General features: G+C 40.3%; 12 protein-coding genes across 12 annotated transcripts; 6 read left to right on the top strand and 6 right to left on the bottom strand.

The window, feature by feature from the left end:
• Nucleotides 1–161: 161 nt before the first annotated feature.
• On the top strand, nt 162–2,483 carry V1514DRAFT_359470 (uncharacterized protein; the record flags this gene model as incomplete). The annotated part of the gene is made up of 2 exons (XM_066929679.1): nt 162–2,353; nt 2,413–2,483. The coding sequence occupies exons 1-2, from the start codon at nt 541–543 to the stop codon at nt 2,481–2,483; spliced, it is 1,884 nt and encodes a 627-aa protein (XP_066785432.1). The 5' UTR covers nt 162–540.
• Nucleotides 2,484–2,856: 373 nt separating this feature from the next.
• On the bottom strand, nt 2,857–4,027 carry V1514DRAFT_173918 (uncharacterized protein). Its single transcript, XM_066924577.1, has 4 exons — nt 3,882–4,027; nt 3,791–3,820; nt 3,603–3,718; nt 2,857–3,513 (listed from the first exon to the last, which is right to left on the bottom strand). Exons 1-4 carry the CDS (start codon nt 3,903–3,905, stop codon nt 3,027–3,029), a joined length of 657 nt encoding a protein of 218 aa, XP_066785431.1. The 5' UTR covers nt 3,906–4,027; the 3' UTR covers nt 2,857–3,026.
• A 632-nt stretch (nt 4,028–4,659) lies between these two features.
• Nucleotides 4,660–6,328, bottom strand: V1514DRAFT_173916 (uncharacterized protein). The gene is made up of 2 exons (XM_066924576.1): nt 5,075–6,328; nt 4,660–5,000 (listed from the first exon to the last, which is right to left on the bottom strand). Exons 1-2 carry the CDS (start codon nt 6,123–6,125, stop codon nt 4,957–4,959), a joined length of 1,095 nt encoding a protein of 364 aa, XP_066785430.1. The 5' UTR covers nt 6,126–6,328; the 3' UTR covers nt 4,660–4,956.
• A 487-nt stretch (nt 6,329–6,815) lies between these two features.
• Nucleotides 6,816–9,255, top strand: V1514DRAFT_325695 (uncharacterized protein). Its single transcript, XM_066926665.1, has 5 exons — nt 6,816–6,882; nt 6,944–6,979; nt 7,036–7,063; nt 7,121–7,811; nt 7,871–9,255. Coding segments are annotated over exons 1-5 (1,713 nt in total). The 5' UTR covers nt 6,816–6,880; the 3' UTR covers nt 8,827–9,255.
• V1514DRAFT_340941 (uncharacterized protein) lies at nt 9,245–11,185 on the bottom strand (the record flags this gene model as incomplete). The annotated part of the gene is made up of 5 exons (XM_066929042.1): nt 9,245–10,292; nt 10,350–10,517; nt 10,595–10,698; nt 10,796–11,011; nt 11,114–11,185. 5 exons carry the CDS (start codon nt 11,183–11,185, stop codon nt 9,245–9,247), a joined length of 1,608 nt encoding a protein of 535 aa, XP_066785428.1.
• Nucleotides 11,186–11,412: 227 nt separating this feature from the next.
• On the top strand, nt 11,413–12,281 carry V1514DRAFT_325685 (formyl transferase). Its single transcript, XM_066926664.1, has one exon. The coding sequence runs from the start codon at nt 11,459–11,461 to the stop codon at nt 12,122–12,124; it is 666 nt and encodes a 221-aa protein (XP_066785427.1). The 5' UTR covers nt 11,413–11,458; the 3' UTR covers nt 12,125–12,281.
• On the bottom strand, nt 12,094–18,860 carry V1514DRAFT_325684 (uncharacterized protein). Its single transcript, XM_066926663.1, has 11 exons — nt 18,624–18,860; nt 18,353–18,557; nt 18,146–18,296; nt 17,383–18,092; nt 17,181–17,329; nt 14,523–17,108; nt 14,226–14,469; nt 13,943–14,146; nt 13,599–13,886; nt 13,372–13,539; nt 12,094–13,291 (listed from the first exon to the last, which is right to left on the bottom strand). The coding sequence occupies exons 1-11, from the start codon at nt 18,635–18,637 to the stop codon at nt 12,272–12,274; spliced, it is 5,739 nt and encodes a 1,912-aa protein (XP_066785426.1). The 5' UTR covers nt 18,638–18,860; the 3' UTR covers nt 12,094–12,271.
• A 216-nt stretch (nt 18,861–19,076) lies between these two features.
• V1514DRAFT_325682 (60S ribosomal protein eL36) lies at nt 19,077–20,049 on the top strand. The gene is made up of 4 exons (XM_066926662.1): nt 19,077–19,186; nt 19,313–19,442; nt 19,510–19,591; nt 19,651–20,049. Exons 1-4 carry the CDS (start codon nt 19,165–19,167, stop codon nt 19,729–19,731), a joined length of 315 nt encoding a protein of 104 aa, XP_066785425.1. The 5' UTR covers nt 19,077–19,164; the 3' UTR covers nt 19,732–20,049.
• Nucleotides 19,944–21,383, bottom strand: V1514DRAFT_325678 (GTP cyclohydrolase II-domain-containing protein). The gene is made up of 4 exons (XM_066926661.1): nt 20,744–21,383; nt 20,501–20,678; nt 20,161–20,443; nt 19,944–20,104 (listed from the first exon to the last, which is right to left on the bottom strand). The coding sequence occupies exons 1-4, from the start codon at nt 21,255–21,257 to the stop codon at nt 20,066–20,068; spliced, it is 1,014 nt and encodes a 337-aa protein (XP_066785424.1). The 5' UTR covers nt 21,258–21,383; the 3' UTR covers nt 19,944–20,065.
• A 322-nt stretch (nt 21,384–21,705) lies between these two features.
• V1514DRAFT_325676 (uncharacterized protein) lies at nt 21,706–22,719 on the top strand. Its single transcript, XM_066926660.1, has 2 exons — nt 21,706–22,119; nt 22,314–22,719. The coding sequence occupies exons 1-2, from the start codon at nt 22,072–22,074 to the stop codon at nt 22,509–22,511; spliced, it is 246 nt and encodes an 81-aa protein (XP_066785423.1). The 5' UTR covers nt 21,706–22,071; the 3' UTR covers nt 22,512–22,719.
• On the bottom strand, nt 22,658–23,882 carry V1514DRAFT_302579 (60S ribosomal protein uL18). The gene is made up of 2 exons (XM_066925571.1): nt 23,730–23,882; nt 22,658–23,662 (listed from the first exon to the last, which is right to left on the bottom strand). Exons 1-2 carry the CDS (start codon nt 23,739–23,741, stop codon nt 22,742–22,744), a joined length of 933 nt encoding a protein of 310 aa, XP_066785422.1. The 5' UTR covers nt 23,742–23,882; the 3' UTR covers nt 22,658–22,741.
• A 734-nt stretch (nt 23,883–24,616) lies between these two features.
• Nucleotides 24,617–25,528, top strand: V1514DRAFT_276325 (Alpha/Beta hydrolase protein; the record flags this gene model as incomplete). Its single annotated transcript, XM_066924920.1, has 2 exons — nt 24,617–24,860; nt 24,939–25,528. 2 exons carry the CDS (start codon nt 24,617–24,619, stop codon nt 25,526–25,528), a joined length of 834 nt encoding a protein of 277 aa, XP_066785421.1.
• Nucleotides 25,529–26,679: the final 1,151 nt, after the last annotated feature.

The raw sequence follows: 26,679 nt of genomic DNA, 5'->3' as shown, positions 1-26,679 counted from the left end.
AGATGGCAACAACTATGCGTGTGACGACGTACGAAATCGGTAATGTTGCAATTTTGGCAAGAAGCAGCGACGGAGAGGTAGTTGGATTGTCGCTTGTGGCCAGCATTGTGCAATAATAATAATGCCAGCGGCAGATTATCAGATCGTGATCCACGCGCGATAACGAAACGGCGTGGCGACGCTTTGGCCTGCCATTCGACGACCATGGCGAATATATGCGAATGAGCCAGCCAGCCAGGGCTGCCAGGGCTAAAGCACGACGGAAACACAGTTTAGTCAACGTAAGATACTAGTTTGCACGTAGCATGTAATAATAAATAATACGGGTGAAGCAAATGAAAGGCCGCGTTGTGACCGAAGAGTTTCAATGCGCTGCGCGCCGGCCCCTGTAGAGCAACAAATTCTTCTCGATAGACCTTCCTCCACTTTACTTATCCTTGTTTGCTCTTGTTTTTTTTGCTCTGATTCAGTTCTTCTTCGAACTACGCTTGCTCCTCTCTTCCGTCACCTCCGCCATCACAGCGGCAAATCTTTTCCACCATGGGCATTCCTGAGTCTCCAGCGTTTGTAACGTCAACTGCGCGCGCCGCCTCGGTCAGGTCGTATGCCTCCATAATTTCTCCATCCGAGCACTCGTCCTTAATCGACGACCAATCGCCGCTTCTCGACTCGGCTTTGGACGATCCTGTGCTTGAACCTATTGTCCGTCCAAAGTCAAGGTTCTGGCGGTTTATCAATTTTCTTCGAGGCCCGAGTCCGCCCCGGCCGTCCTCCGTTTCGCTCATTTACCCACCCGTGCAACTCTTCCCTTTTAAACTAGGCAGGTCTCTCAAGAAAAGCGCAAAGATTATCATTATCGTGTTTTATCTTGCGTCGTGGTTTCTGATTTTCCTTTTCTTGTCCAGAAAATCAAAATTTACCTCGGTTGTTAGCACCAATGACGACGTGTTGCTGCTCGAGTGCGGCCAGAACCCGCTCTGGATGACCAATACCTACCACGACTGCGGCGTTGATGCTGGCTGGTGTGCGCCGTTTGAAAACACGTCCATCTCTTTCAGGTGCCCGTCCTCTTGTGGTGGTGCGTCCAAGTATTCCATGACCACGGTTGGATCCGAGAACGTGATTTATAAGCCGTATGTTATTGGCGATGAAACCGGCTACCGTGCTGATTCGTACATCTGTGCTGCTGCCGTACATGCCGGCGTGATTTCGGAAATAACTGGTGGATGCGGAAAAGTCGTGCTCGATAGTTCGAGAGACTACTTCCCGGCTTCCACCAGCCACGGCGTCCAGTCTCTCGAATTCAACTCGTACTTCCCGGCGTCGTTTGTTTTCGATACCCAAGTCACTGGCGAAAACTGTGCTGATCTTCGATGGACAATTACTGGTGTCAACATTGTACTCTCAGCCATATTCGCTTACTTTGTCTACTCACCCTCGGTCTTCTTCTGGGGCATGTTTATGATGGGATTCTGGTCTATCGTTCTTGCCTCTGATCCTCCTCCAACTAATTTGTACCCAAATCCCGGTGCCGAGGTTGTCTCGGTTGCGTTCGAGCGTCTTCTTCCAACTGCTTTTATCGGATACGTTATTTTTCAAGTTGCCGTTCGTCCTCAACAGAAAAATTTCCGTGCTCAAGCCACAAAAGCTTTTCTCTGGGTCGGAGCTTTTTGGGTTGGCTCTCTCAATAACTACACGTTTGATCAGCTTCCGCTCGACAGGTTTGTGCTTGAAGATATTCAGAACTTGCCAGGTGGAATCGCTGCCATCACGTTTGTCTTGCTAACCATCTTTGTTTGTGCGTGCGGTCAGGCATACATTATTTGGAAAAATAACCAGTTTTTCCCCTATCTTTTTGGCTACTTCATTGTTATGATGACCCTGATCGGCATGGCCCTGGTTCCTGAAGAGACCCTGCGCATCCATCACTATATTCTTGGGTTGCTTATTCTCCCAGCTACCGCATTCCAGACCTCACTTTCTGTACTTTATCAGGGTCTTGCCGTGGGAATGTTTTTGAACGGTGCTACCAGATGGGGCTACGACTCCATTCTTCAAACTCCGTACCAGCTTAGTCGCGGAGGCCCGCAGGACACTAGCTTGGCCATGTTCACTACCAATTCGACCAATTTCAATGGCGAATGGGTGAATTGGACGTACCCTGCTTATCCAACCGATGAGGCCAACTACACCGGGTTCTCGTTGTTGATTAATGACGTTGAGCGTTACCGTGGGCCAGACATGAATATCTCGCTGACTTGGTTTTTCAATTCTACTGAACTGCAAGAACAAAGATATGAATATGATTGGTATTTTAGAATAGGAATGTACACTGATGAAGGAGAATTTTCAGGTAAGAATAAGTTATTGCTTGCTATGTTGCTCAGACCGGTCTCACACTAACTGTTATAGATTATACGAGAGCTGGCATTGCTCAGAAGTATAACGGAAGTTGGGTTGACCCTCAACCAGGTCCTTCGTAAATACTTTGTTTTGGCATTCACGTTCATATGATATAAATTTTATAGAAGTTTTCAAAAAAAAAATTAACTTTTAAATACTATTGGGGGTTTTTTTTTTGTGTGAGTTGTCTTAAGCCACCTGTGATGCGTTTCCTTTGGTTTTTTTTATATTTTTATTTTTATTTTTTTCTCGGTGCATACATATATTTACGGTTGATGGTTATGAAAGTGTTTTATATATATATTTGATTTTTGAGAAGGGACACAAGGTTTTTTTATTTTTTTATTTTCTGTATTGCGTTATCATGATTCTGTTTATGTTTGAATGGTACAAAGAATGGGTTATCTTTTATTAATAGTATTTTATAGTACGTAAAATTGCATAGGATATATATATATATATGTATATGTATGTATTTTAATTTTTTACCTGCGATTTTAACCATGGAACTACGTAAACTATTATTGCAGGCTAATACTACATACTCTGATTATTACTACTGGTTTGTGTATATAATTATATATGCCACAGGCTATATTCATGCGAAAAATAATTGGATACATTTAATCCCTTCCGAGGAAACCAATTCCGCTCTCGGTCGCAAATATAATGTTCTTTGAAGCCACGAGTTTCTTGTCGTCCAACGTCTTGAAAACTTCCAAAAACTTTGGCGCGTTTCTGTGAATAACTTCGAACGCGTCCTTGTTAAGATATCGTTCAATAATGATGAACTCATCCGGGTTGGAATTACTGGTGGCGTACAAGTACGAATAAGTCTGTTCCTCAGTATCGCGCACGACTTTTTCGAGTTCGGCAAGGTGTTCAAACGCTTCGTCACGTTTGCCAGGGTTCACCACGAATTTGACGTACAGCAAAAAAATATCTGGGCCTTGCAATTTAGAAAATTTCTCCCGAGTTAAAAATCCAAACGCTGGTGTAAAAAAATCGAGATCAAACGGCTTAGAAACGAGAGCGGACGCTTGTGAAACAAATTCTTGGAACGGGCCGGAAGTCTTGTGAACGGTCTCAAGATTCTCAACAGACTCGTAACTAAAAAAAAAACCAGCACAAATAAACCAATTCATTAGATTCCGCATGAACGATTAAGATTGGCTAAACAAATAATTATGAAAACGTACACTTCAATGCCATAAACCAGGTTGACATCTTCGACAGGGTTAATGAAGTAATAAGCCTCAGTAGTCAATTCAGACTCCCTGACATACTTGGCCTCAGGTTCAAGAGCCTTGAGAACCTGTTTGACCCAGTTTGTCAGTCATAAGGGCAAAAAAAAAAACAAAAAACGAATGAATTAGAAACCACGTACCTCAGATCGCTTGCCTGGCTTTCCGTAAATCTAAACACGTACCAGTTTAAGTATTTACCTTTACCAAGTTACATCAATTCAAATTAATTACCGTGGCAATAGCAATGACAGTCATTCTCTTAAATGCAGTTTAAATAAATAAATAAAATTTCGAAAGTCTTGATTGAAACCCAAAAGAATATATATAAAGAAGGGGAACGGAGCGGGACGGGACGGGGAACCGGAAGCGGAGGTGTGGGATGTTTATAATCAACTACAATATAATCATCATGTCACAATCGCCCGCGTAAATTACGGCGGAGCATTTTAAATGCATGAATTGACCATGTTTTTCATTACTTGCCTTTTTTAGCCGAATCTTTACACTTGAATCAAGATATATAGCATAGCCCAACCGAGTTCACGCCGTATATAATAGTTAATGTTTATTATACTCATGACGTAGTCAAAAAAGCACGGTAGCCACCAGGTTTTGTTCAATTTCTTGGTTTCAAAACGGTATGGTACAGAGTGAGTGGATATCGCTGCATGTAAAATAAAAATTTTGTTATGTATTAAAATAGGGATGGACATGATACTTATTCGTATTTGGCTATCAATACTTATACGAATAACTATAGTTTCGAATAAAGAAATTGATTATTCACAATTATTCGTATAGTCAAGCGCGTGAATTTGCATTTGTAATAAATAGGGTACAAGCAAGGAAATAAGATTACCATACGAATTAGCCGAAAGAATTTACAAATAACGTATATATACGAATAATGGAAAAAGTTGACTGTATCGTATTCGTGTCCACCCCTAAATTATTGAAAAGACATATGAAAACTCTGCGTCATCATTAAAAAAAAGAAACTCCTGATCATCACTAAAAATTAATAGAAAACGAAAACAAAAAAATATATCCGGCAATTGTGGAAAATTTGATCAGGCTAAAAAAAAACAAAATAGGTTCAAGGATAATTCAAGCCCAATCTAAATATGCTGCTTCAATAAATATGTACAGTATTTAATTTAATCTTCCAGGCAGTGGTAATGGAAGCATTAAAAAAAAAAATACCATCAATTACTTAAATTAAGCATGAGTAGTATTGCGAATTGGACGAAATAAAAATGTGTCATTGGTCATTCTATATCGTGAAGTGATTTTTGTCGACTTGTCCTTACAAAGACTTGGCCTGCGGTCGTGTATCAACAAGCTGGGTACCTATAATTATCATTAGCATGCCGGTCTCGTGATTTTCAAAATTAAATCTAAAGTTTTCAAAACATGTTCCATACCAAACACAACATCCCAAAACTTGCTGGTAACTCCGAATCCTAGTTCATAATTTTTATAATGATGGTCCATGTGATATGATTTAAGATCCCGGAAATATGGAGGCAGCACTGCGTGATGCAAAAGATAATGAGTCACGTCATACATCACGTATCCCAAAATGCCACCGCTGTACACTGCCAAGGCCGCGTAATACGGGAAGAGAGCATGTGCCAGCTTATAGAACGGCGTGGCTAGGGCGACAAACAAGGTCGGCGGCATAACCAATCGAAGCTTATCCATCGGCAAGTAATGATGAATTCCGTGCAGAATAAAATGGAGAGAGAACGCGATCGAGTGATTGGGCAGGTGGTCATCAAGATGAAACAGCATTCTGTGCAAGATGTACTCCACTAGCGTCCACAAAAACAGCCCGAGACCAAAGAGCAGCGCAAACTTGTAAGCCGGTAATCCTTGCAACGCCAGATAACAACCATACGCGATGCAAGGCAACCAAACCAAGGGCACAATGAACCACGGCGTCTTTGACAATGGCTCCAAGAAGTTACCAAACAAGGGCGCGGAGCCATTCCCGTAATGACGTGGTCGGTGGACCTGTTGCAAGTAAAACTGCCTGTCAAACCCACCAAGCAAGACCTGTAAAAATAACGGCTTGTTCAAATCCAAAAACTGATGGCTCTTGTAATCTTGATCATAATCGGTCTTGATTGACATGTCTTCCTCACTGGCCACGCCAGTCAGTATGTAGGCATCCTTATTCAATCCAGGCGTAAGCAATTTTTCTTCCTCTGCAGGAGTAGCTAAAATTCCAATCAAATAATCGTCAAGAATCTCATAGGCTGAATCAGAGTGCTCATGAGAGATCAGGTCCCCCATAATGTCAGTGATGTCTCGGCCAGCAAAGTCGAGAATCAAATCGGAACCACCGGGATGTTCATTAATAAATCTTGTCACGTCGTATACCTTGCGGTTATTCAAGGTCACGTAGCAAGATTTCTTTGTCGCATTAGCCGACAGCTCGGCGGTCGTGATTAAAGGAAGAGGTGGGCTCATTGTCAATAATCTATCCCCCAATTGTTTAAAAAAAAAAAAAAAACTTCTGCTTAATTATAAGCCAACTAAGACCTTTCAAAAACAAAATCTAAATAACAACAAAAACTTGAATTGGTTTGGTCGAACGGAAGACGTTGAACGTTTATTATAGTTCAATGAAGTACAACTGCCGAGGCGCGTCGTGGATGTTCCGAATTAATATTTTATTTATTTATTACACGAAAATCAAAAAAAAAATATTAAAAAAAGCTCGCCACATTCAATGACAAGGTTTTGCGACTTTGGCCTCATCAAATCAAACCACTTCGAGCCGACAGCAATATGCGCCTAACAATACGTGAATTAATGTTGTATGCTAGGTTTTTTTTATATTCACAACCTATCGGATGTACCTGCAACAGCAATTTGTTTGGTTTCGAACGTGATAATTGGCATGTGATGACCATTTTTACGTCAAGCGCTTCTATGGCCAATGAAATGCTTGCACGATTGAAACTTTTCCATCTCTCATTTGCAGTGCATTCGTTTGCTCATTTTACAGGCAATAATAATCATAACTCGTATGGCCATGATAACCAAAGAAGTCCCTTGAATCGAACCCCCCTAAAGGTGCGTCACGTGAGACCGCGATCTTTTCGATCGGTTACGCGACTTTAAGCATCGGGCAGCGAGCAATAAATCAATGCGATTAGATCCTTAGCCATCTTGATTTTGTAATAGGCAAACCCTGTGTATTAACAAATACAAACCAAACAATGTAAATTTTCAAGTTTTCAAGTATTAATTCTTGTATCCTAACGTAGAAATTCCTTGTCTAGGTCTAGAAACGGAGCAGGATCCAGAGTGCGAGGACCGTAAGTACACGCAATACTATGTATGCCTTTGATTCTTGTTGTCTAATCAGTAGCAGAAACTCGGCCTTAACTGAATTTTTGAGGGTAAGTAAAAGGTTTTGGGTTTTTTTGGGCATTGTTTAGCTTATTGCTTCGTTACAGGAGCGTGGAATTGACGCAAATGCCATTCGTCGGCGATACGAAGAGGGACTCGAGCAAGCGACTGCAGAGACTGCAGACGGAGTTGTAACCATATCTGGAACCGCTTCGAGACCCCAGGGTCGTGAAGTTGAATCACCATCGGCTTCTTCTTCTTCTTCCTCTGCGGTGGCGGCTGCTGCTGCTGCTGCTGCAACAAAGCGGAGGGCAAAGAAAAAGAAAGCTCATTATTCTGACGACGAAAATGGCCAAGGTGAAGATATTATTGCTGCCATTTCACGACCAAGGCCAGGTCAGATTGAGTTTTGTGCTGAATGCAACAGCAGGTTTACGGTAACTGCTTATTCAAAATCTGCACGGAATGGTAGCGGACTGCTATGCCATTCATGCGGATCAAAATACGCAGCTGAAGAGAAAGCGCAAAAGAAGACGCAGATGTCTTCCCGGAAGCGCAAGAAATCTGTTGCTGCTGCATTGTTAGACAAGAAAGAGTTTGCGATACCCAAGTTGCAAGATGTTTGTATTAAACTTATTGCCACCTACATTGATGATGTCGATGTGCTCGGTGATATTGGCGATTTGAACATGGAGAGAATTGCCCGGATTTTGTCTCGCAATCGGTCGCTAAAGGATAACACTTTTAAACTTTTTCTTGGCTCTACAATTAAAAATCTTCAATTTTGGGATTGTTCCAGTAAGTACTTTCTGAATAAAATATGAAGTCACCTCGGCAAGATTGCTTACGTGACCTAGACTTGAGCGCCGACAGCCTTCGGATGATTGCTGCATACTGCCCGTCCCTTGAATCGTTAAACTTGTCCATGTGTGGTCAATTGACAGACGATGTGGTTGATTATTATATTGAAAAGCTGAACAATCTTCATGCCGTTTCGTTCAACGGTGCCTTTCTTATCACTTTTAATTGCTGGATCAAGTTTTTTAAGCGATTCGGCAAACAGCTAACAAAGTTTCATATTGGCAACACGTTTCGATTCAATCATGCATGTCTTGAGGCTTTAGTTGAACATGCCGCAGATACGTTGCAAGATGTTTCGTTTAACCGGGTTAATTCACTCAAGCCAGAAGATGTATCGTTGCTTGTGAAATTGAGCCATCTTGAATCGCTTCAAATAAGCTATATGAAAGACACTTTGCAAAATGACGACGATATTATTGACATTTTGAAACGTGTTGGACCGCAGCTTGTTTCACTTAACCTGGATGATTGCGGTGATCTTTCAGACAAGGTTCTGGTGGACGGCATCAGGCCTTATTGCTCAAATTTGCAGAACCTGTCGTTAGCATTGGGCGATGGATTCACCAGTGACGGCTTTCAGGGTTTGTTTACCGAATGGGAAATTAATCACGGATTGATCAACGTTAACTTTTCGAGATGTTCAAACGTGGGTGATGAAGGCATTCAAGCATTTATTCAACATTCGGCGAAGACTATTGTCATTCTAAATCTTAACTCTGTATACCCGCTTACATCATCCACGTTTCAACTTCTGGCTTCATCAGACTGCGAATTTTTATCACAATTAGATGTTGGGTTTTTAAAGACAATAGGGGATGAAGAAATTGAATTTCTTGCGGAGCGTTGCAAGTCCCTTCAACTTATTGAGGCATACGGTGACAATAGAATCACCGAACTGGCGAAGATCAGGCGCGGCGTGAAATTAGTCGGACGGCAAAGTGACTCTATATAATTAATCTCTTGTTTGCCTTGCCCGATAATTCAATTTTTTTTTTTCTTATAATGTACAATTTTGTATGATTCAGACTTTTATCCTTCCCAATCTTCAGTATTATTCAGCATGCAAACAGCGATTGCAGTTTTTTTTTGTTTAATTGCTGCTAGCTAGAAGAAGTGAAAAAAAAAAAAAATAAAAAAAATAATGTCCTATTCTGTGGATATTGCGATATCAAGTGCAACAGATGCTGCCTCTTCTTGCGGATCCATTGGTTTCCCGGTTTTCTTTGATTTTTTTGGCGCCGGGATAACGGTTGCGCCTTCGTTTAATATTTTTCGTTTGTGATCACGTTGAACAGAGTATGGCCTAGATGATTTATGGTTAATTTTTTTTTTTTTTTTTTTCATTACATATTAATCAATTGTTTAAAATCTTACCCGTTAACTTCGGCATCAAGTTTGTTGTATTCTTTAATAGCTGCCTGATTACCTCGCTCAAGAAGATAAACCATGTATATATGTGATAAATCTTTAACCACATGAGGTGGCAGTCTTGCCCTGGTTCGGATCTGATCATGAACGTTTGAAATATCTTTAAACCTTGAAGATTCGATCTCGGTATTAGATGGCAGGTTAATCTCGAATTGAAGGTAATTAATCCAAAAATACCGCACGTCCAAATATTTTTCTGCGTACTGTTGAAATAATTTTCTGGTTTCCTGTGCTGATCCGGTGGACGCGTACAAGGTCCTTGCCCATTCTGCCAGTAATGCACCTTCAGCGTAAACATCAGTAGTTTTTGATTCAATGAATTGCTTAAACACGTCGACTGCAGCTTGCCATCCGGCAACTCTTCTTTCCAAGTTGGCCCGCGCAATAATGGTCTCGATATTTCCCGGCAACTCTACTAATATGGAATCCAAAATATCACGAGCCAGATCAACATTGCCTTCAGATTCTTCAAAATGAGCGTAATTAATCCTGGCTGCCAATCTTGTGATTGGAATGTGAATCGAGCAAGCTCGCCTGTAAACATTTCTAATTTCTTCCTCGTGATCACCGATTGCGGTCAGCCATCGAATGTATCGCAACCAAAATTCATCATATAGTGCGGTTGAAACTAAACATTTTTCGTATAAAAATTGTATGCGCTTGACATCCGCCTGTGATTCTTCAAAATCAAGATATTTGCGCCAATTAATTAATTCAGATTCAGCTAATTCTTTTATATGAAAATACGGTCGCTTGATCTCGGCTTCAAACGGCCACCTGACTGATGTTTGCTTTTGCGTCTCCGTAAATGTTTCCAAATGAAAATTTAATATTCGTGCTCGTAATTCATTTTCAACGTCTTCGTTGGTCTTGCTGTCGATTGATACTCCGTTTGCCGAATATTCATTGTCGAGTTGGTACTTGAACTTGACATAATCCTCTTCTGAAACTAATTCTCGAACAGGTCTTGTAGGTGCCAATTGTGTGAACCTGGTTGATGTTTAGATGACTTGTAATTTTGTCTCACAAAATCAATAAACAATTTACCTTTCATAGTATCTGCCATATTGATGAAGCGGAATCGCGATTATTCTTTCCAAAATTCGTATTACTAAATCTGGTCTTTCCATGCGTTCCTCGAATTCAATATATTTATCCCAAAACGTGTGTGACAAAAAATCTAATCCGACAAGATCTGAAGCTGATTCAAACAATCTATTAAGCACCGTGTTAGATATCAACATTTGCCTTTTTTTTTTTTTTTTTTTTTTTTTGCCTTTCTGGGAACTTACTCTCGGACTGATTCAATGTCAGGACTGGTGTCCATTTTAAAAGCACAGTAACTAGTCCAAATCTCTACCGAGTTTGGAATGCCGGCCACCGCACGTTCATAAACCTATTAATCCATTCACATCAGAAAATTTGTCCTTTATATTTTTTTGTGGTTTTTTTCTTGTTTTTTGGGGTCCATCCGTATTCATGGTTGATCTTACCAATTCACTCCCTTCTGATCCGGTAATTGAAAATTCAATGTCGGCATACCTTTTCCAATATCCAAATAGTAATGGGAATTTTTTGAGAAACGCATCAAACACAGATCGTGCCTTTTCGACCGTCTCTAGCGTTGTCCCCCTCCCAAGTCCTCCTTCTAACGACTCGGTCGCTCTGATCAGGCTTTCCCAATTATCAAAATCATCCGGATCCTTGGCCTAAATACAATCAACACAATCAGTGATTTTCATTTTTTTTTTTATTTGATTGCCTGGCTTTGGCATTTTAAAAACCAAAAAAAAAAAAAACATGGTGCTTACAACGAGACTGTTTAACCGATCCCATTCGGACTCTCCAGTTGCCAATGATTTGTATCCACTCTGATAACTCATTTGGAAAAGATTAAATCTCTTACACCGCTTAACAGATCTGTTTGACTGTTATTTTCTGACAAGTATAGATAATTATTTTTTTTTTAAAAAAAAGAATGGTCTTGCTATTCGTTGTTGGGTTAGATATCGAATGATTTGATGGTGGCTTGCTCGTACTTGAGATCGATGTATTAAATTGAATTTTGTATACTACGCATGTTTGCAACAAAATTTAATTACTCCCACAACGTACCGGGTACCTGTTCAATCACAAATATTAAAAAACAACCAGCCATGTCAACCAAACCTTTACAAATCCTGGTATTAATCTCAGGATCCGGCACAAACCTGCAAGCCATAATCGATTCCGTTGCCGGACTCACGTCACCTCAAATCGAAGCTCAAATCTCAACCGTGATTTCATCATCGCCAACCGCGTTTGGATTGCAACGGGCAGAAAAGGCAGGCATTCAAACCAAGGTTCACGATTTGCAAAATTATTATAAGGATATTCCCAAGGATGCAAAAGAAAATCGCAAGTTGGCAAGGAAAAAATTTAACGTTGACCTGGCCACGATTGTACTGGATGCTTCCCCAGATCTGATCGTGTGCGCTGGCTGGATGCTTATCTTGTCACCATCGTTTTTAAACCCAATCACTGCGAAAGGAATCCCAATTATAAATCTTCACCCTGCGTTACCGGGACAATTTGATGGCATTCGAGCGATCGAACGAGCATGGGAAGCCGGACAACGAGATGAAATCGCTAAAGGCGGATTGATGATCCATCGAGTTATTAAAGAAGTCGACCAAGGTGAACCGTTAGTCGTCAAGGAATTAGACTTGGTAAAATCAGAATCTATTGAGGACTATGAAAAACGAGTACATGATGCGGAGCACATTGCAATCGTTGAAGGTACAATTTTAGCATTGGAAGAGATTAAAAAATCTCGAACATGAAGGAAACGGAAGATAATGCTTTAAAAAAAAAAAAAAGAAACAAAATGTACAACAGTGATAAAATTCGAGAAAAAAGAAACATAGAAGCATACAAATGTAAATAATATGTAATCATTAAACGAGAAAAAAGCACAATCAATGTCAGTATTAATATGGGATACCATTTGTCATTCTCTGGAATTCGTCATATCCCTTCGTGTAAAGACTTTCCGCGCTCTTCTTGATGAGGGTTCTCATATACACAGCAGCATCTTTATCAGTCCTGTCAAGAACAAACCGCTCACGCAACCGTTTAATCGTGGTTTCGCCCTTAAAGCATGGAAGACCGCTTTCCAACATTGGCCGAACGCATTGAATAATATTTTCTGCATATGGCCTGCAGGCAAGGAATGCCTTGATGCTTAATTCTTCAAACCAATGATAAGATTGAGTTTCAGACGATCCACCCATAACTTGAACCATCTCATGAGTCAGTTTAAACGGCGCAGCCTCGAACTTGACCCCGCCAGGTACGATATCAAAACAAAACCCAAAGTCAATGTGTAAAACATGACCTTGATCATCGTACATGATGTTACCATTATGACGATCCTTAAATTGTAAAAGATAAGAAATCACAGAATATGCTGCCATGCTCTGAACAAAACTGTTTCGCGCTTGCTGAAATTTTATCGAATCTTCGCTGCCATGCTTGCTGATAAAGTATTCGTACAGTCCGTTGACTGCTTCGCGACCTAACATGTCACGAGAGATCGAATTCGGTAAGACGTCAATTAATCCACAGCCAGGAGCTGTGGCAATAACCCTGTACGGGAACAAGTACAAATCAAGACCAGACGCGTTGAAAATAACCCGGAAGAGTGCAATCAATTGCAATGCCAACATGTCCTGCCTACAATCATCACCGACTTTGAAAATAGCTCCAAGTGATTTCTCCACTGTTTCCACTGCCGCGGTCTCGGTATCGTCCTCACCGTCCGTACGAATTGTGCTAATTTTTTTCACATTCTTGCGAATCTTAAACGTCGCCATAAACGGAGCTTTGGCATGACTTTGCAATGGCTTGCCTGACTTGCGATCGATACCAATCACTGCACCATCTGGATTCGATGGCAAATACACGCCGACTTCGACTTTAATTTTTTTCATCTCCTCGTCGATTTTAGCCTATGGATAGGTCAGCAACAACTGGCAATCAAACGTTTTTTTTTTTTTTTTTTTTTTTTTTTTAAAAAAAACCATTTTACCTTTTTCTCAGCCTTGGACTTGCGAATGTACGGCTTTAGCTTGCCAGAAATTGAAGTAACTTCGTTAAAAAATGCAAATTCCTTTTTATAAAACTTAAGATCATCTCCATCAAACGAATTGATCATCAATTCCATAACTCGATCAAGAGTAGGTTTCAATTGATCCGGCTACATCGCAATTAGAAAATTGGAAAAAAATCTTGATCAAACATTTGCCATATACTCACAATTGTAGAATCTTCATCTCTATATGCGTTCGACTTCATGTTCCAAATAATCTGGTGGGCAAATAATTGATCCAACTTGGCGGTTTCCAGAATATATCGTTCAATATAACCAGACTGGTCATGACGTAGCATTTGTACAATCTGAGGAACATAAAAGAATGTAATGTCAACGTTATGGCTCTCCAAAGAGCGCATGGCGTATTGAAGCACTAATGTATTCTTGCTATAGTCGGGCATAAACAAGTTAATAGCTTCAATGGGACTAACAGGGGCCCAAAACAATAAATACTAGTAATCATTAGTTCTACAGGAGTCTTTCTAACCAATAATAAAAAAGTACATACTCTTAATTCCGGTGCAACAGCATCGGATATCTTGCCATTAATAAGATATTTTATCGCTTCTGGAATGTGAACAATCCTCTGCGTATCGGCAATAATCAATTCTCGTAATTGAGCATCGAGTTCTGGCTGCTTAAATCTTCGAGCATAATTTAAAGCCAAAGCAGGATCAACTTGCCAGGCAACAATTACCATTTGTGGTGAAGGCTAAATTAAAAAAAAAAAAAGAAAAAAAAGTTGTAACTTCATAATCTGAAAAATTCAACATCCGCCAACTAATACTTACTTCAAATGATCTTTTTGGAATAATAGATTTTAATTGTCGATACGGAACAAACTCTAGAGAATCGAGCCAAATAGAAATGCCATAAATTTCATTCTCCAAAAATTGTAATAACAATTCTTGCTTAACGTCAAGATACAATGTCTTTTCAGGACCTTTCATTGGCATTTTCTTAACAAGCTGATAAACTTCTATTAGTAGTCTAAATTCAGACTTTAATTTCAAGCGATTGCCACCAAATGGATAACTATACTTGTTAGAAAGAATACGCCCTATCGACATTGCATTCCAAATACTCACTTTGGAGAGTTCGTAAACCAAGTTAATCCCGCAGTTAAAGTAACATTCTTAAAATACGTCAGTCTTTGTGAAGGAAGGCTGTTGTGGCTATCGATTAACTTTAGGGCAAACAAAATTAAGTCAAATCGAATCTCTCTCGACAACGGATGAGAACTAGCATCTTTTAAATTTGTCAATGCTATTCTCAACACGCGCTCAATAATTTCAAAAAGATGCGTGCTCTGATAATTACTGGATTCGAAGTGACTCATTAGATTATCAATCAAGTATAGATGAGGTGCAAAAGAGTTTACCGCAATCCGGGCATCATGCATTATTTCCTGCTTGCTTGATGGAGCGTACTCCATTTTCGAGTTGAGAACCTGCGTAATGTCATGTGTCTTGGAGTACAGACCTTCTCGATATCGAATACTCCATTCGAAACCAAGTGCGATCTCGGCAATAACTCTAGATTGAAGCTCAGGAGCCTCGTTTATGATCCACAACCATAGAGAAACGCCAAATTTGATCGATTGTTTTGTGAATAATGTGGTTGGAATAACAACTAAAAAGTGAATAAACCCACGAGCTAATTGTTGATTCTTCAATGCAAATGCAGCAGCTTTTAAGAGACCTTCACGAAGTTCGGCAATAGACACAAACTTCTTGGCTAATACCCGTGCATGCAGATTTTGAAGTAACGCATTTAGATTTTTATATTCACTCAAAGTTCGTTTGTTTTCATCAGCATCAAAGCCAACAGAGTCAACCTTTCGGTAAACCTGACGCCAGGTATATTGCGACAAGAAATCAGAAAGAGTATCTGGGTTAATATCGCCAAGTCTGCCGATGGATGCAAGTGAATTATCAGTGTGGGGGATTCTGCTCCCCATTTCGACTGCAAATGATCTGCCAAGAGCAATATGACCGAATGCTTTGAAATCGTCCATTTCAGCCAAATAAGTTTGCAGTAAACCTTTCATGTCGAGTGGCGCAGTATCGATAGCAAGCTGAACCCATCGCCTGGCTTTCTCATGCAAGATTCTCAAAGTCGATTTTCTATGCGCATATGAATCCGAAAGTTCTAGCTTAATTTTTGCCTTCGAAGAAACAAATACTGATCTAGGAGAATATTGATCGGTATCTTCGTCTAAGCAACTGTCCCATAACAGAGTTAAAAGTTCAAGAAGCGTAAACAAACTTTCCTTGTTGCACAACGCGGAAGGAATAGCTTCAATGACGCGTTGCGTACAGTTAATTGCAGAAGTGGATACACTCTTAATTCGATGGCAACAGCAAATCAAAAGTTCGCGAATTTGTTTTGATATATTTTCACTAGCAGGTATCTCTGGCCTGGCCTCAATGTGCTTGAGATAAATCCGCACAACCTCATTTGAGATACCACTCATGAACTTTGAAGTTTCACCTGCCTTCAAGCTTGGGTCAACAAAATACAATGAAACTTTGGAACAACTACCCGCGCTGGCACGTAATGATTCGAGTAGTAATGCTGCGGAAAGAAATATAAGTTTCGGATACGGTAGCGTGCGCACTTCAAAGCTTGTTGATGCAAATGCAGAAAGAATCTGTTGCCGTTGCTCGTTCAAGTTATGATGAGAAGATCCTCGCCGGAGAACAGTATTGAGTTCCATATCACTCTCAAATTGATTCGAAGAACTTTCTGAAATCAATGGCGGAGAATTCCAAGCTATGATCTCCAAGTCACGACGTGAAGATTTTGCCCATTCGGAATCCCGCGAGTAGCCATGCACAACAACATTAAACCAAGCATTTCGAAAAGCAGATAACATCTCTTGGTCGTCTGTTGTATACATTTCAGAATCTTTTTCAGGCAATAAGCGTGCCAGTGGCTTCAGCAAGTATGAAATTTCTTGAGCCGTAACCGTGATTTCTGTGTGCGGACGATGGTGCTGCAGCTCATTAACATCGCCCTTGCTGACTATACAATCAAGAAGGTCTTTTAAATAGACATCGTACAGCAGATGAGTTCGGTTTAGCTTAGAAGAAATGCGGACACGAGCATCCATAATAGCCTCAATCATTTCCGAGTCATCGTTTAACACAGCTTCTGAACACAACCTAGAATACAATCTCAAGACCGTCTTAAAATCACGCTCAGTGCCAGCTTGTGATAATCCAGCTAATGCGATTACTAGCACTCGATCTATAAAACCATTCACTCTCCCAATTTTTTGAATTAAAACAGTAATAGTCAGTGCTGTTATTTTATCGTCCCTATAGTTCTGAACAATAATGGCTAATCCGTGTATAATATTTTCAAATATTATGTTGCGCTCTTCTTCATTTGCCGAAAGCAAACTTATACTACTACCCATACTGGAAACCCTTTCCAAGTTGTTCGATTTTACTCTTTGTGACTGAGAGCTAATCGTGCCAGGCCTATCTGAAACGACCACCAAAATATTTGCAAAGGTATATAATGTCGCTATAACCGCATCTTCTGAAAGAAATTTAAGAGCATAAGCAACACAAATTGCACCGCCTTGAATTATTTTTTTGGTAGCGTTATATCTGACAATAAGTCTAGGAAAGATTCTTGTTAACGAACCACCAATATCAGCATCCCTAACATCATTATTAGTCTCTCATTGCAATCGACCAAACAAAAAAAAAAGAAAAACAAAAAGAGAAACAAACCTTTTACATAAAAGGGCCATGATTCGGAAGATTCTGGAAATAAGAAATTCATCTGTTAACTGTTCTTCAACCGTTAAAGTTTCTTCAATTATATCCATTAACGAATTCAGATCGTAAACTTCACGTTGCACAGCAATGCAAAGTATTTCCTAAACCAATTAGTATACCAATACGTGATATTAACACTTGCTTGGAAACTTACTAACGCCGAGGCTTTCACAGAAAAAAAAGTTTTCCGTTGCCTCGAGGAAAGCATATCCATGTAGTCCAAACTTGAATCAACGTTTTGAATTTCACGAGTTGCAATCTCACACATAAATGTCAACGTTTTACGTTGGGCTTCATCCAGATCAAACTCAACACGAGAGTTAAGCATTAAAGAATCTAAAAACGAGCCAAACTGGGGATTTCTTTGGGCAACATCTGAAGAAACAATATAGACACCCGCAAAATGTCTCACCATTTCAATAAAATGTAGTCTAAGGTTTTCAGCTCCAATGGTCTGACCAACTGCTCTGTATTTATGCCGATAAACTTGCCATGAAAGCCAAGATTGGTTTGTGCGATCAAGCGATTTAAGAGTTGACAAACAAGCTTCAATTCGGAGCAACAGTCCGTCGGCGAATAGGTCATTGAGAGATGAGAGTAATGAGTATTCAACCGTGGCTCTTTCACGTAGTTGTATTTTTGTACATATTGCCGATAAATATCCTTGAAGTGAGAACACGGGCGCAAATATATGCTCAAAGCTTGCTTGTTTAGGAAAGCCTTGAACATATTGTTTAAAACTATCAAGATATTTGATCAAGTACTCGTTAGCCTGATCTTGAAGTGATTCGAAAGCAAAACCAAAATCGATAACGGCAGTTGCCAAAATATTTGTGACATTATGCCAAGGCGAAGGATTTAATTCTAATCAAAAATAAGCAAACCCGATCATATAAATTTTAGCAAAACAAACCTACCTCTAATAAGTGGTGACTGAACATATCGCTGTCGAAAGCTGTCGACCAAGTATGGACCTAGCTGAGAAAGAAGACTCGTGGCATGTTCCACACTCTTTAAATGAGATGCTGAAGATGCCAACGCCAATAGGACCTCAAGCTCACGCGTGGTCTTTTTAAGTTTGTTAGATATATCCATAATCGGTTGATGAACACCACATTTCTTACCATAGGTATGCTGTGAATTAGGCCATTGCCATTAACTAATTGCTTCGATGAATCGCCGTTGGTCAATTGCACAGTTTTGACTTTCACAGCATCGAATTCTTCTTCGAGCTTTTGATATCGGGAAACTTCGTTATCTGAGGATTTGACCGCTGTATACCTTGCCAATCTATCTAATGCCTTAACGCGTAACAAGCCTCGGGAAATTCTGGTAAATAAATCAGTAAAAAATTTTTATTTATTAAAAGCATGTCGTATTCATGGTAATCCTGACCCGTAGCTGTCCATTGCTTGATTATCGCGTATCAACTGCTGATCTATATATCCCTTAGCTTGACAAGGACATGAACTCGAATGTCAAAGAATAACGACCAATTGTGAATGAAACAAAAAAAAAGCCTTTCCACTAATTAAATCAACCCAACCGTTTAAAGCTGAGAATGATTGATCAACGTGACAAAATTGTCGATTTGCAGTTCACACTAGTAATGGGCTTGCCTTACTTGATGCGTGGTAGTTGCTTGCAGAGTAAGGTTCGCGCAGAAACAACCAGTTTCGTCATCGAATCGATAAAGCTTATTAACAGCATCACCAGGGCTAGGGCTGTTAATTTTTCACGTGAAAGTCATGCGCAGATGTGCCCTACAGCGTTAGCCCTAAGTGGCATCCGGGCAAAAAAATCAAAACGCAGTCACGATTCAGAGAATTTGCAAGGCCTGACTGACCTCCAAAGCGCGCGCATTTGGAGTTGGGTGTGAATTGACTGTTTCGTGCTCAGCTCTGGATAATCAGCATTTCGACATCAGACAACAACAATGGCTCCTACAGAGAAGACAGGTATGTTGATCAACCATTTCACGATTTACAGAGAGGAGAGAGAACACGAGATTGGTCGTCGGTTTCATTATTTTCTCGCCAGCTTGATGTGTTGAGTTTTCATGGTCTAACAGTGTTTATGTAAAGGTCTTATCGTCGGCCTGAACAAGGGTCACAAGGTTACCGCCCGTGAGCCCAAGGCTAGAATCTCCCGCAGCAAGGGCAAGCTTAGCAAGCGTTCCGCTTTTGTCAGAGAGTTGATTCGCGAAGTTTCTGGGTAATTACACAATCAGATATAATACCAAAACATATCATCAGAGAACTAATACATATTATCATTATAGTCTTGCTCCATATGAGCGTCGTGTTGTTGAGTTGATCCGCAACAGCAAAGATAAGCGCGCCAGGAAGTTGGCTAAGAAGAGAGTATGTTGCTTATGCTAGTTTGCTGTGAAATTTTTTTTTGTGCTAATGTTGTTTTCTAGCTCGGTACTTTCGGCCGATCAAAGAGAAAAGTTGATGACCTCACCAGAGTTATCGCTGAGTCGAGAAGAACTGCTCACTAAACTTCTTAATTTTTGTTTTAGCGGGTACAAGGGGAAAAAAATAGGGTATATGTGTTTGCCTCATACAATCATGCTTGTAACATAGCTGTTCTTTAAAAAGCTTTTCACGATCATCGGGTTGACAAAAATTTTTCCAATAAATATTAAACTCCGTTGATACCTCTATGTTATTAAGTTTTAAAACAAACGATCTGCGACTCATTATTTACCTACCTACATATATATATTACGTATATGTTATTGATGATGCATTGCCCATTAATTATCTATTATGTCTAATTTCGTATTCATTATCAAATATCAAAAAAAAAATTCATCAAAAACAATAAGGTATTCAAAATGGCTTGTCCAGCATGTGTCCCATTCGTTCAATCTGTAACTGTTAGCAAATTCATCAAGAGCACTAAACGTTGTTATGCAATCACTTACTTTAGTTTTTAAATATCCCTCAATCTCTTCACTTCGAATTCCACCTGCTCCTTTTCTCCATGCAATAGGTACCATAGGTACGCGTTCCAAAACCTTGATCTCTTTATGTTTACCTTCGACTGCTGCAATCTTGTCCGGATTGTTTGTGAGCAGCCGAATTTCAGATTGACCTAAATCTAATAATATTGCCGTGGCTAAACTATACGACCGTCCATCTGCAGGATGTCGTAGCAATAAATTTGCCGTAACCGTATCTGCTCCCAGATCTTGAAGATTATAAGCCCTAAGTTTGATTAGCAAGTACTTGGCATAACCTGGTGATCACGCATGCGATGCTTACTTGAGCTTCTCGCCAAGACCGATTCCACGACCTTCCTGCCGCAGATAAACAATAACGCCGTTATTTTCTTTTGCCATTAATCTTGCAGCCTCGTCTAGCTGCTCGCCACAATCGCATCGAGCCGACCAGGCGGTTTCACCTGTATAGCATTCTGAATGTATTCTGACCAATGTAGCCGCTAGATCAATGGTTAATGACTGAGCCGAATAAATAAACGCTGCTAATCAAACTTATTAAACTTACAATTTGACTTTGCATTTTTTGTATTCTGTTGTCGCTCATCTTCTCCGCTAGTTATCCGTCCAGGGTAAAGCCTGCCCACGTATGCACCTCTTACCATCCTGTCCATTTCTGTTTCGCCTTCGCGTGCCCGGTCCAAGCTCTTGCTGCGAATCTTGTTTCCAAACACGATCGCCAGGTGCTCTTTAGAATCGATGTTATTCTTATATAAATGCAAAAAAATCTCAGTGCCACTAGTTGTCGGAATGCGAGCTCTCACAACGCATTCAACCTCCGGTAATGTTTCTGGAAGGCCCTTTGATGGCGCATAAGTAGTTGTTACCGGTACCGGTACTGGCGTGGACGGGACCGTAAATGGTGTTATAGCGGGAGAAACTAATGAGGGTGGGACATCTTTAAAAGCGACCGGTGAAGGTGCGAGCACCTCCGGGTCTTCCTTGTCGGCCACATTGTGTACGTCTGGGTCTGGAGAAGCTCGTGGCGAAAGAAATGACGGGAATTCTGATGAAGACGACATGATTATTCAAAACCACAGCAGCGACGTGTAATAGTCGGTAGCACTAAATTGACTGGGGAGAGATATGTGGCAGCGTCCGGGAGTGAAGATGAAGTGGAAAAAAAAATGGATCAATGGAACGACAAGGCCTCGGGACCAAAACCATTGATTATTACGCATGATATATATAACTTGGGGTGGTGCTATCGCGGCGGACTATAAGCTCCAGAATAAGCAGGTTGAGCATTTGTATTTGTCAACCTGACGTGCTGCTTACGAATTTCCGCCGGCTTAACTATGTACTGGGATGAACTTTTAGCCATTTTTTCTTGTAATCATGAGTTAAATTGGAACATGTTATGCTACATAGGCTACTATTGGTAATAGAGCTTTGTTTATTATTTATTTGTGCTATATACTGGACGGAGTAATTTCGTAGTCGGCTCACGGGCTCTCGTACGTCTTGTTTTGCCCATACTAAACGTAAAAGCGATTAGGGCACCACCAAACGGTTCCAATTTTGCAGGTTGCCCATTCCGACCGACCACCCGCATCTAAACAAATCAATTCAGTGAATAAACAATTGAACAGTTCATTCGGATATTTTATTTAAAGATTTTATATTGAGGGGTGGGTTTTTATAAATTTTTTTTTTTTTTTTTTTTTTCAAGCAAACGGGAATTGGTGCTTTAGTTTTATTTTATATTTTTTTAAATGGCAGATTTCATTTTGGATTGGGTCCTTGCCGACTCCCCGGACAACAATCTCTACAGGAACGAATTTTAACTAATCTAGATCATTTAGTGTTTTTGGTTTTTTTTTTTTTTTTTGCATAATGTCTGAAGTCAAGAAGGTTAGCTCCCAGCAAATTGTCCACGACAAGGTAAGCATTCTTAGTTTTCTTCCTTTTCGCTGTTTCTTTTTCTTTTTCATTTTTTTTTTTTTTTTTTTTTTTTGCGTCCCTCACGGTTATTCTTTTCTGATTTGATTCAATTCAAGTCAAACATGTGGCCAATCTTTTGTTTTTGCTCGGAAAATCATTGCATTCATATTCTAACAACATGAAAAAACTCTTAGTGGGACGTTGTTATTTCCAACACCATCACCAAGACCGCTCTTGGATTCGGTTTCGGTGTAATCACCTCAGTTCTTTTGTTCAAGCGACGAGCATTCCCGGTTTGGCTCGGCATTGGCTTTGGCGCCGGTCGGGGTTATGCTGAAGGTGATGCCATCTTTAGAAGCAGTAACGCTGGGGTTAGAATCGTTAAGCAATAAAGCGAATTGGTTTTATGAGATAGACATTTGACAAGTGTTTTAATATACTGTTGTGCATTATTACGTATTTTCCTACTTGCATGGCGCAACATACTTACATTCTCTATGTATCACGCTGTAGAATAGTCATGATACTACGGCAAGTTTTAAATTTTTAATACTTCATTAAGAACTTTTAAATAAACAAACCCTTAAAAGATGTAAAATACATGGCTTCAACTTGATTTTGTTTACTCGTCATCCTCAACCTCCTCCTCCTCCTCCTCGGCCGGACCAGCAGTGTTGACCAACGAAGCAATCTTGGCAGCACGCTTAGCAGCGCGCTCTTCGTGAGTAAGCTTAACCTTTCTGAACTTCTTAGACTCAGCAGCGTACTCCTCCCTGGTCTTGTTTGCAGCAGGCTTTGGTGAAGGATCGGCACGGATCGCAGCGTGAGCATCAACGTAGATGTCCTCGAGAGAATCAGCCTCGATGTTGTCCTCAATGTATCCCTTGAAAACCTGTCTGTACTTCTCCTCATCGTCATCGATCAATGTCTCCATGTACTCAGCAACGTGACCACTGACAATGTACTTTCTCAAAAGGTCGGCGTCGAGCTCCTTGGTCTCGATATCGTAACCAGGGTATCTCTTCTCGCTGTGTGGAACGTAGATACCACCGTCAGAGGCGCCCTTAAGGACACCAAAAATGCGGGCACCAGTGGTGGTTCTGTGAAGACCAATGTCGAGATAAGCCTTGAATGGTCGTGGACCATCCTCAACAGCTTCAGTGAGAGAGAACTCACCATCAGCCTCCTCAACACCAACGTAGGTCTCGTCCAAACCAAGCTTCTGAAGAGCTCTTCTGGCAACGAGAAGACCAACAGCGTAGGCAGCAGCCCAGTTGGTCAGACCGTGCTTGATTCCGTATCTGGGGAGCTCGTGAGCGTAGGCAGCAGTGAAAACAATGTCACCGGTGATGGTGGAAGACACGATCTGAGCAATGATGTCCCTGTTGGTAAAACGGACAACAAGGCGGTACTTGGGAGAGTTGTACTTGGCCTTGTGCTGGGTGATCAAACGCTTGCGGGCATAGTAATCGGTCTTTCCCTCCCGTCTACGTCTGTAGGGGGTCTGGTATCGGGAGAAGTAGGCTGGAGTCTTGACTTGTTTCTAAAAAATTGGCATGGTGTTAACCAAACATGAATAACTAAAGACCATAATACTTTGCACTACTTACGGTGAACGGCATTGTGATGTTGGTGAACTTAAGAACTTGTTGTCGTCGCTGTTCTGTGAAAGTACGATCAAGGCCCTTCTTTCTGATTGGCAAAGTCGACGTTCAAACTCCGGGCAAGCGCAAACTTCAGCCAAAAGATTAAAACGCAGTCACGATAAATGTTGAACGCTGATTAGCCCTAAACTTATTGTAATCCGCAAGTTAGGGTACGGATTTCTAAATCAAAAACCCGCAATGTCAGACGTTACGTAATACACATTGTGCGCTTGGCTAACTGATAATAATATTGCATTTTGACACCTGGTTGCTGCAAGATCATGTAATAATTATGAAATAAACATGAAATTTTGCCATGAATGCAGGGTTACAACATTGAAACTTACAAGTCAGACGAATCATGCATTAAGCCATGCTACACGTTAAGTAGAATTCAAATAATGGTATATATCGTTACATCGTAACAAATAGAAAAAACTGAGAAAGCCCAAATGACTGCACATTTTTTGCTACATTTCTAATAAATCGAAACTCTTTGCCAATATGATTTATCGCAATCCTCAAGCTTTTCGAGCTGCAGAAGTTTGAATATAGTATAGCGATAAGATAAGCTTTATATAATATGTAGCCATGATAGCTTAAGAGCTTAACTGTAATTCATTGATATCTTCATTTCTTGATTCATTTATTCAAAAAAAAATACCATCCAATAATTTGAGAGTGAATCATCGGCATTGTGCTGTTGGATGCTGGCATAAAAATTTCAACTCGTTAACTATAGCTTGAACGACGTCACCCGAAAATAAAGTTATCGGTCCATTAAGTAATCGTTCACAATCTCCACATTCCACTTCATCAATGTTTTTTTTCCCTATATTCTCATATCAAACATGACGTCTTCATTACCTTGCAAGGACTGCATTACCGGAACCATTCATAAGGGCACTCCGCTTGGTTTGGAAGTCAAATTGTTTGACACTGACGCTTATCTTGCCCCAGTACCAGAGTCCGTCAACGGAGTGATAATTTTTGTAACTGACTTGTTCGGTTGGAAGTTGCCAAATTCACGACTTCTTGCGGACGCATATGCAAAAGAGGGCAACTACAAAGTTTACGTACCTGATTTTTTTCCCTGTATATATATAATCTTACAATAACCATGCTACATATTGCATTATAAATTGATAGGACTAACGACATTGTTTTGTATAGGGCAACCGATTCCTTTGGAATCAATCGACGCATTTGCTCCTTACAAGCCATCAGCCAGTCCGGCATGGTATAGTTCAGCATGGAAAATTGCCAAATCATCACCTGGCATTGTTTCTTTCCTTATCGCGTCTCGGCCGTCCGTGACGACACCCAAGATTGCCAAGTTTGTTGAGCAAGTCAAGGCTGCCGAACCAAACCTGCCGGTGTTCGTGGTTGGATTTTGTTGGGGCGGAAGATATTCGTTAATACTGGCAACCGATCGAGTCAAGGCAGGCACGATCGCTGCCGTGGCTGCTCTTCATCCAAGCATGGTGTCCTTTCCTGACGATATTAAGGCCACAACTGTGCCGGTCACGATCGGCATCGGCAGCAAGGACACAATCACGTCAATCAGCAGCATTGAAAAAATTAAAAATTTTTATTTGCAACACAATGTTGAATCAGAGGTTAAGGTGTATGACGACATGATTCACGGGTTTGCCGTGCGCGGTGATATCGAACGGGAAGTCGTGGCAACCGCAATGGCAGATGCAAAAACTCAAGTATTGACGTGGTTTAAAAAACATGAATTGTCGCAACTTGATGAGTAATATATAACATGACTTGTGTCGTTTAATCAAAGCTGGCTAGTTGTTTTTTTTTTTTTTTTTTTTTTCAATTATGCAAATAATATCGCAGGATTGATAGAGCGTACCCTACAGGTAAGGGCTTAAAATATGCATAAAAAAATTGCAAGCCATTAATACATTCCAGATGCCAGATCCGTTTCAGCGATTTCCTTTATATTTCGAAATGCGACGTTAACCTATAATCATTACGTAAATATATATATATATAATCTTGATGCACATGAGATGAATTTGCGAGAACGCAGTTGCGGTATGCGGTGTAAGACGCAGGTCCATTTTCGGGCTTATATATGACCATAATGTATCGTGAACAGCCTGCTGCACTGGCTGCTTGGCGTGTCGCGGAACATGTTTTGCAACTAAAGTGTAAATTGAGGTATCTATCATGCGCGGGGCGGAATTTTAAAGGATGTGTAACTTCTATATCCACAGAACGTTACATAATGTGACATTTGTACATATACGTAACTGTTATTTTGATTGGTAACAGGTAATTATAAAACAAATAGACAAATGTCAAAACGTGTTAGGAATAACTGTGAGTCAGACGACCTGAAATTGCATTTTCCTAGTTAAAGGGGCATAAGTATGCTGATTTGTTGGAATCCGGGATATAGTTGTTCCTACCGATAAGCTTCAAGATTTGAGAATCCACGTTGTATTATACATGTTCTGCTGCAACAAAACGTGATATCCAAAAAGAAAGGTGAGAAGAAAAGACGAAAAAAACAAAACTATTTTAAATTACTACATGTATTATTGCAAATTACGCTTCTGGGAAGAAGTACCCGGAGTACCCGGAGTATTCGGAGGGAGGTATAACGCGTCCAATGCAGCAACGTCCGACCGCTTCCTAGCCCCCTTTTTAATTTAAACTTGCAGTTCTGACGTCAAAACAAGTTCGAGCTAGCACATATATATTAAAAAAAATAAAAAAAAATAAGGAGAATGAAAAACAGGTTGCATTTGTCGAGACTTTCTAAAAAAAATAAAAAATAAAAAATAAAAAATAAAAAATAAACAAGCAAAAAATAAATTAAACATCTCTGTAATTCTGTTATCGCTTATCCGTCGCAAGAAATGTAAGGTTTGCAAGGATACCAAAAACCTAA

The sequence above is a fragment of the Lipomyces japonicus genome (genome assembly GCF_038497905.1).
Source record: "Lipomyces japonicus strain CBS 7319 unplaced genomic scaffold V1514scaffold_5, whole genome shotgun sequence".
Lineage (NCBI taxonomy): Eukaryota > Fungi > Ascomycota > Lipomycetes > Lipomycetales > Lipomycetaceae > Lipomyces > Lipomyces japonicus.
Note: the sequence above shows the minus strand (reverse complement) of the source record. Positions and strands in the feature narration are given on the sequence as shown.

Coding starts and splice junctions, on each gene's coding strand:
- V1514DRAFT_173918 (XM_066924577.1), bottom strand. CDS start 3,905: ATGACTGTCATTGCTATTGCCACG. Junction 3,719..3,790: donor AGCCAGGCAAGCGATCTGAG/GTACGTGGTTTC, acceptor TGGGTCAAACAG/GTTCTCAAGGCTCTTGAACC. Junction 3,514..3,602: donor CTGGTTTATGGCATTGAAGT/GTACGTTTTCAT, acceptor TTTTTTTTTTAG/TTACGAGTCTGTTGAGAATC.
- V1514DRAFT_173916 (XM_066924576.1), bottom strand. CDS start 6,125: ATGAGCCCACCTCTTCCTTTAATCACGACCGCCGAGCTGTCGGCTAAT. Junction 5,001..5,074: donor GTTTTGGGATGTTGTGTTTG/GTATGGAACATG, acceptor TGATAATTATAG/GTACCCAGCTTGTTGATACA.
- V1514DRAFT_325695 (XM_066926665.1), top strand. Junction 7,064..7,120: donor CCTTAACTGAATTTTTGAGG/GTAAGTAAAAGG, acceptor GCTTCGTTACAG/GAGCGTGGAATTGACGCAAA. Junction 7,812..7,870: donor TCAATTTTGGGATTGTTCCA/GTAAGTACTTTC, acceptor TACGTGACCTAG/ACTTGAGCGCCGACAGCCTT.
- V1514DRAFT_325685 (XM_066926664.1), top strand. CDS start 11,459: ATGTCAACCAAACCTTTACAAATCCTGGTATTAATCTCAGGATCCGGC.
- V1514DRAFT_325684 (XM_066926663.1), bottom strand. Junction 18,093..18,145: donor TCAGTCACCACTTATTAGAG/GTAGGTTTGTTT, acceptor ATTTTTGATTAG/AATTAAATCCTTCGCCTTGG. Junction 13,887..13,942: donor CTGTTGCACCGGAATTAAGA/GTATGTACTTTT, acceptor AATGATTACTAG/TATTTATTGTTTTGGGCCCC.
- V1514DRAFT_325682 (XM_066926662.1), top strand. CDS start 19,165: ATGGCTCCTACAGAGAAGACAG. Junction 19,187..19,312: donor GGCTCCTACAGAGAAGACAG/GTATGTTGATCA, acceptor GTTTATGTAAAG/GTCTTATCGTCGGCCTGAAC. Junction 19,443..19,509: donor TTGATTCGCGAAGTTTCTGG/GTAATTACACAA, acceptor TTATCATTATAG/TCTTGCTCCATATGAGCGTC.
- V1514DRAFT_325678 (XM_066926661.1), bottom strand. CDS start 21,257: ATGTCGTCTTCATCAGAATTCCCGTCATTTCTTTCGCCACGAGCTTCT. Junction 20,679..20,743: donor AAAAAATGCAAAGTCAAATT/GTAAGTTTAATA, acceptor CCATTGATCTAG/CGGCTACATTGGTCAGAATA. Junction 20,444..20,500: donor GGTCTTGGCGAGAAGCTCAA/GTAAGCATCGCA, acceptor AATCAAACTTAG/GGCTTATAATCTTCAAGATC.
- V1514DRAFT_325676 (XM_066926660.1), top strand. CDS start 22,072: ATGTCTGAAGTCAAGAAGGTTAGCTCCCAGCAAATTGTCCACGACAAG. Junction 22,120..22,313: donor AGCAAATTGTCCACGACAAG/GTAAGCATTCTT, acceptor AAAAACTCTTAG/TGGGACGTTGTTATTTCCAA.